Source organism: Leptinotarsa decemlineata, unplaced genomic scaffold, assembly GCF_025532065.1.
Source record: "Leptinotarsa decemlineata unplaced genomic scaffold, Ldec_3_MD MMD2_tig00004204_RagTag_RagTag, whole genome shotgun sequence".
NCBI lineage: Eukaryota > Metazoa > Arthropoda > Insecta > Coleoptera > Chrysomelidae > Leptinotarsa > Leptinotarsa decemlineata.
Window position 1 is genome coordinate 916,301 of NW_027412603.1, and position 13,027 is coordinate 929,327.

The 13,027-nt window shown below is 34.2% G+C and overlaps 1 protein-coding gene across 8 annotated transcripts in view; it reads right to left on the reverse strand.

The window, feature by feature from the left end:
* The window catches only part of LOC111516494 (ATP-binding cassette sub-family C member 4), a 259,489-nt gene that overhangs the window by 86,263 nt on the left and 160,199 nt on the right, over positions 1 to 13,027 (reverse strand). For all 8 annotated transcript variants that reach the window (XM_074178633.1, XM_074178631.1, XM_074178626.1 and 5 more), the window contains one exon: positions 3,563 to 3,741. In XM_074178633.1, the coding sequence (XP_074034734.1) occupies positions 3,563 to 3,741 (179 nt within the window). The remainder of the gene's footprint in view (positions 1 to 3,562; positions 3,742 to 13,027) is intronic.

Below are 13,027 nucleotides of genomic sequence, written 5' to 3' on the forward strand. Positions count from 1 at the left end.
GAAATCTATCAGAACAGTTCCATACATCCAAGTCCACTATTTATAGAATAATTAGGGAACAACTGCTCCACCCATTTCACATCCAGAAGGTACATGCCATGACACCTCAAGATTTTCCAGCACGACTGGAATATGCCAATTGGTTCATGGATAGGCAAAGAGAGGATATGACTTTTATTAATCGAGTTTTATTCACTGATGAAGCAGGTTTCAGTAGAGATGGAGTTATCAACTCTCATAATCTCCATATATGGGCCGAAGAAAATCCCCATGGGATATTGCAAACCAAACACCAACGGAAATTCAACGTGAATGTTTGGGCTGGTATCCTAGGAAACCATCTTATAGGACCATTCGTTCTACAGGACCGATTGAATGGAGAACGTTATTTGGAGTTCATTCAAAACGATTTGAATGGACTTTTGGAACATGTTCCATTGCAAACCTGAAGAGATATGTGGTTTATGCATGATGGCGCTCCTCCTTATTTTAGTTTGATTGTGCGTGACCATCTGAACCATATTTTCCACAATACATGGATTGGTAGAGGTGGGCCATATTCATGGCCATCGCGGTCTCCGGATTTAAATCCATTGGATTTCTTTCTGTGGGGGCATCTAAAAAGCCTTGTTTACGCTACACCTATTCACACAAGAGATGCATTGTTGAATAGAATAACATTACATTGTGAAGCCATACGAAACGACCCTGGAATGCTATTTCAAGTACAGAGAGGGTGTCTTCGCAGACTAAGAAAATGTATAGAGAGAGAAGGTGGTCATATCGAGCAGTTTCTGTAGCGGATTTTTCATTTCTGTTTGCTCTTGAGGCTCTTGAGTTTCGTTAGTTAAACGTGTTTGCATTATAAAAATTCGTTATGAACATTTTACCTATCATTTTCATTTTCCTTAAAAACTAATATTTTCGAATAATGGTAGACATCTCAGGATAAATGTTGTTGAATTAACGTTATCATTATTATTTCTGCTTTGATAATTATTCATGTCAAATAATGGTGGACGAGCGGGTTTGATGTCGTCGAGTGCAACTACATTTTTATCAAGACTCGTTGCTCCGATCGACTTTCCACACGAGTACTTTTATTCATAAAATTGTCCAAGTAACCTTAATTTGTTGAAAAATATTGAAAAATATCTGTCATTTCAAAGTTTTAGGGTGTAGACCATCGGGGGTAGTCCGTTCCTGACTTTGTAGCAAAACAACTGACTCCTGCATGAAAGCTCATCGAAGGAATTTATTTGTTTAGTCAATTACCAAAATTTGGATGATTTTGAATATTCACTTGAAAAGTTATCAAAGAAAAACATATTTCATTTTGTAACTTCGAGGGCCCGTTACTTGGTAACGAAGGATTTTAGGAAAAAAAGTTATATGAAGTACTGGTGATATTTTGACCCCATCTATACATTTTCGAGAGGAAAAGAGGAAGTCCAGGGACACCCTGTATATAAGATCGACTAGTAATTCAGCTACTTGTTCAATAATTTTTGATCAACAAATAACATCAACTATGGGAGTAAAAATAATTGATATTCATTATTCGAATTATCGCATTTATGCAAAAGAAACTTTTTTAATTTGCCTATATATCTATTTTGGATGAGAAATCTATTGAAAATCCTATTTAATAACTGAAACTGGAGTAATTGGAGTAATAATTTTTTTCATAGATTTGGCACCATCCTCTTCAAGTTATGTTTTACCTTGAGGGCAAAAATCTTTTTGAGGGGCGACAGTTCTTACAAATCTAATTTTTGCTATTCCTCATCAAGGAAGTAAAATTGTTCAATTAATATGAGGAAGATTTGCCATTGGTAATCCAACTTTTACAAAAGACAATGAACAGACAATAAAAATGTTGAAAACATTCTCCCATGCAATCGTATAGAATTTGGCTCCTTTTCATGGGCACCAACATCAAAATTCTTAAGAAAAGGTTGAAACGATAAAAAACAAATCAATGGCATACCTGTATTATGAAAATATCACAGGAGTACTGACTATACATATTTCGAACCACAGAGAAAGTAATAACAATAACTATGTAATTGAGTTTCCCTTGTACAGAGTCGACCAAATTGGACACTTTTAAAGAGAAACTCCTGTTTTAAAACTAGATAGATCAAAACTAATGGCTGTATCTGAAGATCATTTTTTATGACAAACATAATGGTGAATACCGTATATCGATATTTATAATCGTTTCTGAGTTACAGCATGTTTTTTAACAATGTTCATTTTCGAAAAATTGCTGTATCTTTTTTTTCTATCGAAAATTTGTTATTTTTATGAAAACACTTCAAAATACCTTTTTTACGTAGAATTCAATGGTGTAAAAAACTAACTTTTCCAAGTGAGATATCAGTAGTTATTGATGAAAACCTATTTTAGTGAGACATATGTATATTTCTGCAAATTTCAATAGAGCCTAAAATCATCTTCTCAAAAATGTAGCACACGTGATATTTTGCTAGTCAACTTTGAAATATAGAGCTTTTAGGTTTTTCTATGTAGACTTGGTCGGCAATTTGAAAATACGATCTTTCAACTTTCCCTAGAGGTGAACATCCAAAGAAGTTATGTCCGGTGACCTGGCCGGCCAAAGGTTGGGTCCTTGATTGGCTATCCAATTATTACCAAAATTTGCAGCTAAAAAATTGGTGACATTTACAGTGCTATGAGACAAAGTCCGGTCTTGTTAAAAATATATGTTTCTGAGCTCCATTAGTGGTAATTCATATTTCTAATTTCTAAATACCTCTGAAATGTGAGAGTGCCATTTTAAAAAGAGGGGCCGATAATTCTGCTTCACAATAGAATGAGGATTTTGTTGTGCACATTTTCGAAAAATATGCTTCAACTCAGAAACGATGGAAGATATCGATATGCTGTTTTCACCATTGAGTTTTTTATAAAATTTGACCCTCAGACACAGCCATCAGTTTTCATTTATTTAGTTTGAAAACATGAGTTTTTCCTCAAGCCTCAAAATGAAGAGAAAATCATGAAAAAATTAAATGAAGAAAAATTATTAGTTTTTGGTTTAGTCACAGGTTTGGTCCAGTTTTGAGTCAGGAATTCATGTAATTGGAAGGAATCATGTGTGTATTACCTTAAAAAAATGGATTGATATTTTTTGTCTATTTTAATGTAGTTTTCATTCTTGTGATGAACATGAGTGATTTCCTTAATTTCTACCACATATCTTGCATTATCTTGGGTAAAAAAATTGAATGAGTTCGTAACATGTTTTTAAATTGTCATTCTGATTCCATTTTATTCTTACAGGGTTCTTGTATGTAAAATTGTTGCAATTTTCAAAAGATTCGAAAATTTTTGAATTGCAAGGTTGTAGTGACTTATGGTAATTTTGTTAAATGATATTGTTGAACTTTATTCCCAAACTGATTTTTTCAACATTTTTTGTTCCTGAAACTTTTATAAAGTTTTTCGATATTTTTCAAATATTACATTTTTTGTTACTGCTATTTCGTGAAAATAAATTCATAAAACGTCCCGTTGATGGAAAAATCATTCTCACCAGAAAGACGTCCAGTAATCTGCAAGTGTACAAAATGCTTGCGAAAGAACAATCCAGACAATGAAGAGGACCACCAGGCATTTAGATTCTGCGGATTTGAAGTACTCTTTGAAAGGTGACACTTTCCCAATATCTCTGATATCTTCCTTTGTCCAAATCTTTCTGTGGGCGGATATAACCTGATGATTATTAACATATGATTGAATATTGGAGGAGAAAGTATGCAGTGTATGTTGGAATCATATTCATTATACATGGCGTCAATTTGATTGATATCTTGTGTCCAGAAAATAATATGAGAAATCGAAAAAGCATGTCAATTTTATCTTCAAGGATGACAGTTTCAAAGTATGTATTTATTTTCCGTGGTTCAATTACAAATTTCCTACTAGACCTCCTGATTTATTGATTTTTTACCAGTATTTTCTGAAAAATCGGTTTTGCAAGATGGTAAGATGATTGGGGGTTACCGACTCAACCTTCGAGTATCATAATAACTGACCTGAGATGTTCTTAAGGAGGGTTATATGTTGATCAAAGATGTCATTCCTCTATTCCACTAATTCCAGGAACTGTCGTTCAACAACCGTTCGACGTGAAGAGAGAAATTAGGAGCAGCACCATCCTGCTGGAATGTTGGATATCCTTCTGTGGGAATAAATTACCTCCTGCATGAATTAGAGTTTCCAGCTCGTGTATTATTGCAAAATCGATGGCTATTTCAGACATGTGAAGGTTTAGCTCATCTGTTGATATTTATTCAGGAAAAATAGAAGCAATTCAGCAACATGAATATGAACAGATTTGCAACAGAAGATTGATCTTGACGTAAACCAGATCAGAGATGATATCTTAAGACTTATTCTTCCACTCAAAATGATTCCATAATATCTCTTATGGAATCTTATGGTATCTGCATTTTAAATTATCTACAAGAATAATTCATTCAGGCGAGTCTCAACTTATCTACACTGTAGGTTAATGGACTGACACCTATCAGAAAATAACTACTCCTCTGGCTGATATCACGAAGGGCGTTGGATTATATGCATCATATGTCAGTGCAGAATTCTTCACCGAAGTTATTCCTGCATATATGCTGTTGGCGATACAACTGCATGAATCGATTTTCAATTATTGGAACACACTTGCTGACCGGTTTCGGGCTGTTTGGCCGGATTCTATCAAAGTATCAGTTCTCGAATTAGGCTGAAGCGAACGACAAATATGTTTGTCATCGCCCCATCTGCCTGTGAACGACATAATCAACAGCATATCCGAATTTGCCCAAATTCTTCGTATCAGGAAAAAACTGCACATAAAGTAAGTGGTTATATGGAACGCCGTTTTACTTTTTATTGTCACAAATATTCATTCCTCAATTTATTCAACTAACAATTTATTTGTTTGAATTTAATCGACTCATGCATTTGTTCGCCATATTAAAAACGATTGTTCGCAAAATTTGTTCTATTTTAAATGATACTTGATTTAAAATGTTACATGAATAAAATTGTTATTTGAATAAAAAAGAGTAATGAAATAACTTGAAGCTTTTATTGATTCCGAAGAAAAATATTGTTTCAGAGTATTGGAAAATGGAACGCCAATTTATTATATATTATGCTAAAAAATAATCTATATACATATAGTTCAACTCAGCAATAAACCAACATTTTAATTCAACAATCAATGGAATGTATTATTCGAGTAAATTCAACAAACGTTTCAATTCCGCATATAATTTTGACCTTTCAATAAAATGTTAGTTATTTATATGACTGTTGAATTACAATGAAACTTTAAATTCACTCTCTAAAAGTAAGTTTGGGAATAAAATTTCAATGAATATATTTGAATGACTGTCAAAGTTTTTCCATGAAACATTGTTGGTAATGAAAATAGACTTTCATTTGTCTGAAAATATAGCAAATTAACTTTCCATACTAAATATTTTTTTATGAATAATAAAGATTGTTATATTTCAATTTTATTGAAAGTGTTCAATATTTGCAACATTCACTTTAATGCATTCAATTTAAAATTTGGTTACAACTTTTGTGCAAAACATTCTCAAGCAAGTATCATTTTATTTCATCAGTCTTTTTAAAAAGCTAATTTCTGACAAAAAATTAAATTTTTTGATGATTTAAAAAGTTTGTTGTATTTGAAAGATACATTTAAAACGATTGTTGATAATTTTAATTCGGCGCTGGTATCGAGCGGATTTATCAAGAACTTCAATTGTTACATATGGCAATATGCTAGTTCATTTATAGTACGACAACACGCCGTTCAACCGTGGCGCCGAATAAAAATTATCAACAATCAATTCAATTCATGTATCACTGAAATTCAACAAACAAAATAATTCAGATCACTTCAAAGGAATATTAATAAAAAGTAAAACGGCGTGGCACGCCGTTTTACTTTTTATTAATATTCCTTTGAACTTTGCGGAACTACATAACTGCATATAATATGTATGTCATTGGTCATAGTACGGTAATAATCCGTTCGACTGCAGCGCCGAATAAAAATTATCAACAAACAATTTAATTCATGTATCACTGAAATTCATCAAACAAAATAATTCAGATCATTTCAAAGGAATATTAAAAAAAGTAAAACGGCCTGGCACGCCGTTTTACTTTCTATTTGTATTTTGTAAAAATGAATTGTTTTGACTGTTGCTTTCAGGTGATACATGAATTAAATTGATTGTTGATAATTTTTATTCGGCGCTGCGGTCGGACGGAATATTGTGTTACTATCACTAAACTATCATGTTGCCAGATTTAAAAATTCAGCTTCTGCAAGAATCCGTTCGACGCTAGCGCCGAATTAAAATCATCAACAATCGTTTTAATTCATGTAACTATAATTATCAACAAACCATTTTATTCATGTTTCACAGAAATTGTAGTAAATTATTCGATAGTTACAAGAAAAGTATATATGACAAACATTTACTTCCAAAAATTTCAAACAATGAATCTATATTATAACTGTTCGCAACTTTTCATCAAACAAATTAATTCATGTAACATTTTAAATCAAGTGTCATTTAAAATAGAACAAATTTTGGGAACAATCGTTTTTAATGTGTCGAACAAATGCATGAATCAATTAAATTCAAACAAATACATTGTTAGTTGAATAAATTGAGGAATGAATATTTGTGACAATAAAAAGTAAAACGGCGTTCCATATGGTTATACTTGAAGACTGGCTATAAACTAAATTATCTACAAGAACAATTCGTTCAGGCCAGGCTCAACTTACCAACACTGTAGGTTAATGGACTGACACTTATCAGAAAACAACTACTCTCCTGGCTAATACTATGAAGGTCGTTGGATTATATCCAACAGGTAGGGATGTGTGTGCGGCTGTGGTATACTATACACGTTGTAAAGTGGCCCTCTATGTTTTATTAGCTACAAGTTGGAAAAGTTGATGATAATCAGTGATTTTTATCTGACGTAATGAGTAAGTGATTACCTACAAATTGGTTCGATGAAAGAGCAAGGTCTGCTCATGTTGCGATTTCTCCGTAGCATGATCAGAATTTGAATCCTGCCATTTGATAGGAGGTTATATTTTTGTTTATATATATTTTTTTTCTTTGTATTTTGTTCCTAGCAATAAAATCAATTATTATTATTAAATACATAGTAACATCATTGCAATATCTCAACTGGAAACTGAGATATCTGTCCGGCAAGCCTTGATTCCATTTAAACAGGAACAAACAGAAACGCTGCTGATCATCCAGAGGACAGTGGCGTATCGTTCATGGCCCAGCAATTTCAGTTATTGAACTCACAACTTGCCACCCTATCTGCCGGCATGAATGATATAAGAGTCTTAATGCCAGAAAAAAACAAAAAAAATCGATGTGAGTATGGTGCATATTAACAATCTGAGAGAAGAAAATGAGTCGTTGAAAGCTAGAGTCACAGACTTAGAAAAAAAAATTGGACGCTACTTCAATTCCAACAATATATGCAGAAGTAACTTCGAGATTGGATCGAGAAGAGAATGTGATAATATACAGTATTGATGAATCTGTAGATGACACTAAGGCGGTATCAGATATTTTACTTGATTTACCCAAACTTCCCAACTACTAAGTATGTACCAGGATGTACAGGATGTAGACAAGATCTGCCCAAAATCCGCCCTCTGAAAGTAGAATTTTCGTCTCGACAGGAAGGCCTTTCAGTTTTAACCAAAAGACCAAAATTTCCTCTTGAAGAGCTTCCCAATGTAAAGTTCAAAAATGACTACACACCGAGATAACGTGAAGAACTTACGTCTATGTATAAAGAAATTGAACACAGAAGGGCCCATGGAGAAAACCTTTGTGTAAAATTCGTTTCCGGGCAGCCGACAAAAATCTCCGCCACCCCAAAAAGACCTCGTGATGAAGAAGAATCTCCAAATAAGAATGCTGCTAAAATTAACAAGGGAAAAGCTAATATTTCAGAAAACTATTACTAAAATTTTGGAACTGCCATGGATATAAGAATGTGACTAATTTGGATGGGACTGACTTTGACATTTTGTGCCTGACGGAAACCTGGCTTACCTGCGATATTTCGATGGCTCCTGAAAACTTAACAGATTTCAATTATGTAACATCCAATGCTACAAAAGAAAAATCTTTAGGTAGGCCTAGTGGTGGTATGTGCATTTTTTATATAAAACTTTTTGGAGTGACTATACTATATAAATCGTCATACCTGCTTATTTGCCTGAATTTCACTAGTTCGGACTTCCATTGTCTACTATATAAAATGATTTGAAATCCCTGAAACAAGTGAAAAAGAATAATTAAAAAAGAATAGTTGAAAATAACAATTATATTAAGCAACAATAAACCTGAAATGAAATGATAGTGAAATAAACTACAAGTAAAAATATAATAATTGAATAAATAAAAATTAAACGAATGAAAAAAGAAAATAATAAAAAAGTGTAGAGATTCCAAGTCACGTTAGTTCACGACGTTTCGATTGTTGGTATCTACAATCGTCTTCGGGTGATGACTGGACTGATTCCTCCGAGAGATGACTATTTTATAGGCCGTTGAAATACTTTCACTTTCTCTACTTTCCATTTTCCGCTTCACTGATTCCGTGAGAGATGACCGTTTTGACGGGAGTTGGTCATTTTTCGTTTGATGATGGGTTTCCATATGTTTCGTATATCTACGCTGGCCTGGCTGAATACGTTGTTGGACAACATGTATGCGGCTTCCTTAAATTTTCTCCTGAACCAATGTTCCTCTCTGTGCAAGATCTCAGCTTGGGACCACTCGATGTTGTGTTGATGGGTCCAAACATGGTCTGCTATTCCTGATTTGCTGGTTTCTCCTCGCTGTGTATGCTTCTTGTGCTCGGCAATGCGAACATTCAATGGCCTCTTAGTTTCACCAATATAGGATTTTCCGCACTCACAGGGTATCCGGTAAATGCAATTCTTGGATAGGTTCTAATATTGTACTTGGAACCAATTCTTCTTATCCTCTCCGATAATCCTCTGATGTAGGGAAGTGTAAGCACTGGTTGTGACGGCTTCTCTTCCTTGCGAGGCTCCTGCTGTCTTTTAGCCAAAGTATTTTCTACCATCGCTTTGGAGTATCCATTCCGCTGAAGATCATTTTTGATGATGTCTAGTTCCTTCTCGAGACCTTCCTTTGTATTACAGAGCCCAAAAGCACGGTCTAATAGAGTCTTGATGATTCCTCTTTTTGTCGATTGATGGTGGTTGGATTCGTGGTTCAGATACTGTCCCGTATGAGTGGGTTTTCGGTATACAGATGTTTCCCAACCTCCCAATCCAACCACCATCAATCGACAAAAAAAAGAATCATCAAGACTCTATTAGACCGTGCTTTTGGGTTCTGTAATACAAAGGAAGGTCTCGAGAAGGAACTAGACATCATCAAAAATGATCTTCAGCGGAATGGATACTCCAAAGCGATGGTAGAAAAGACTTTGGCTAAAAGACAGCAGGAGCCTCGCAAGGAAGAGAAGCCGTCACAACCAGTGCTTGCACTTCCCTACATCAGAGGATTATCGGAGAGGATAAGAAGAATTGGTTCCAAGTACAACATTAGAACCTGTTTCAGATCCGGCAACACTATCCGTAGCAGCCTCACGAAAACCAGGCCCCCAAACGCGGACTGCGATTCCAAGAATTGCATTCACCGGATACCCTGTGAGTGCGCAGCCAGGCCAGCGTAGATATACGAAACATATGGAAACCCATCATCAAACGAAAAATGACCAACTCCCGCCAAAACGGTCATCTCTCACGGAATCAGTGAAGCGGAAAATGGAAAGTAGAGAAAGTGAAAGTATTTCAACGACCTATAAAATAGTCATCTCTCGGAGAAATCAGTCCAGTCATCACCCGAAGACGATTGTAGATACCAACAATCGAAACGTCGTGAACTAACGTGACTTGGAATCTCTACACTTTTTTATTATTTTCTTTTTTCATTCGTTTAATTTTTATTTATTCAATTATTATATTTTTACTTGTAGGTTATTTCACTATCATTTCATTTCAGGTTTATTGTTGCTTAATATAATTGTTATTTTCAACTATTCTTTTTTAATTTTCCTTTTTTACTTGTTTCAGGGATTTCAAATCATTTTATATAGTAGACAATGGAAGTCCGAACTAGTGAAATTCATCACGAAACATTGTCAATCACCTTCAAACAAATGCTTATTTGCCTGTTCAGTATGAGTGAACATAAATTTATTGTTTGTAATGTGTATTTCAAATCATCTTTAGAGATAGGACACAGTCTTGATTGCTTCCAAATTCTTTTAGCTGATCTTTTAGAAAAATATACTGATACGCTAATAGTCATTGCGGGTGACTTTAACATCAGAACTGCTTCTTACGGTACTGTCCCTCATGAAATTATTGAAGGCTCAAATATATTCGAAGATCGTATAAGTTCAGACATAACAATAAATAGTAAAGGTAGGCAGATTATTGATTTCGTGGATAATAATTCATTTATATTGAATGGTAGAACATCCTTAGATACACCGGGTGAATAATTTTTATGTTGATGAAAAAGACTTTTTGTCTGACCATTTCCCCATAAATATAACTTTGAACTTTAGTAGTCTGCTTGAACATAAAGACTCTGATCCTTCAAACAATGTTAATCCGTGCATGAAGTTGAACTGGAAAAATGAGTGTTCTTCAAATTATAAATTAGGAATGAATCGGTCAAACCGAGCCCATTTCATTGCTGATCCTGATGAGTCCTGTTTAGGCCTTGTTTATGATAAACAACATTATAAAAACAGGAGAGTAAAAAAAATAAGCCATGGTTTGATATTGACTGACACTCACTGCAAAAAAAAACAATGAAAATAGCTTTGAAACAATGTAAGAAACATAATTTTCCAGAAAATCTGAAAACGAAGTATATAGGCTTGAAATGCGGGTATAAGAAAATATTAAAAATAAAGAAAATAGAATACGAGGCTTGCAAACGCGAGAAAAAACTGAATTGGTTGGCTATCAAGCATTTTCGAAATAGTTCAGTTTCTAAATCTTTGCCAGTCGAAGTGAGGGAAAACTTCTATGAAAGTATCTATCCTCCTAGAAGGGTAGCCCCACTTTATCTTCAAGACTTTTGCCCCGCTTTTTTGAACACACCTTTCTCTACTGATGAAATTTATACACTACTCAATAAATGTAAAAATAATAAATCTCCAGGATCAGATGGAATACCTTTCGAGTTTTATCGGAATTTACCAAATAATTGGGTACTTTACTCAACAACCTTATTTAACAAAATTTTTAATTCACCTGCCATGCCTAGAAGTTGGTATAATATTATAATAACTATGTTGCACAAAGGTAGTCCAGTAAACAATCCCGAAAATTATAGAGGCTTAGCCTAAGTGACTTATTGTCTTAAAATATTCACAACCCTTATACTTAACAGACTCACGATGTGGGTCGATGATTGCAAAGCATTGCCAGAGTGTCAGTCTGGTTTTCGCCCTGGTCGAGGATGTGTAGACAATGTATATACGCCAAGCTCAATGATACATTTTCATATTAGACACAGAAAACGAAAGCTATTCGCTATTGTTGTTGACTTCAGAAGAACTTTTGATTCTGTTGACGATAACTTAATCCGGGATAAATTAGTTTAAATGGGAATATCAGCTAAAATCCTGCGGATAATACAAATGTTGTATTCCAATGCAACTATTCAAATTAAAGGTTCTGATGGCCTCTCTGAATTATTTGAATTAACAGCTGGTGTTCTTCAAGGTGAGCCTCTGAGACCCCTTCTATTCGCACTATTTATAGCGGATATAGAAACATTCTTCTATGATAACCAGGCCCAGGGTGTGAACATTGATGCTAGAAATGACGTGTTGGCCCTATTATATACAGGGTGTCCCTGGACTTCCTCTTTTCCTCTCGGGAATGTATAGATGGGGTCAAAATATCACCAGTACTTCATATAACTTTTTTTTCTAAAAGGCTTCGTAACCAAGTTACGGGCCCTCGAAGTTACAAAATGAAAAATGTTTTTCTTTGGTAACTTTTCAAGTGAATATTCAAAATCATCCAAATTTTGGTAATTGACTAAACAAATGAATTCCGTCGATGAGCTTTCATGCAGGAGTCAGTTGTTTTGCTACAAAGTCAGGAACGGACTACCCCCGATGGTCCATACCCCAAAACTTTGAAATGACAGATGTTTTTCAATATTTTTCAACAAATTAAGGTTACTTGGACAACTTTATGAATAAAAGTACTCGTGTGGAAAGTCGATCGGAGCAACGAGTCTTGATAAAAATGTAGTTTCACTCGACGACATCAAACCCGCTCGTCCACCATTATTTGAAATGAATAATTATCAAAGCAGAAATAATAATGATAACGTTAATTCAACAACATTTATAACATAAATAATACAAAGTATGCTAAAATGAAGTCGTAAACAAAAAGTACAGTACCTATATGGAAGTTTAAGTCACAATTGTGATAGCAGATATTTTTTCAAAAGAAATATCAAGTTCTGTAGATTCGTGGTGTTTTAAAACTAACAAGCTACTCTACTATGAAATATCGAATTCATTCCATATGTTGTATGTACATAATACGTGTGGAATAATCACGTTATCTGAATAATCAGTTATCTGAATCTCATGAAACTCAACATTCGAATGTTTCAAATTCTTCTTCACAGCTAAACTGTTGAGGAGTTTCACTGATAATTATAATTTTATGGGAGAAATTCTTTAACGCGAATCTAAATTTAGCTGAAAAAACGCACATCGGAAAAAATATTTACTATACTAATAAAAAGCAAACGAATGAACTACAAAAACGGCTGCACATGATCAGGTGAAAAATATCCAGGGAATAATTATGTTCCATTTCTTTCACAGATGTTGACAA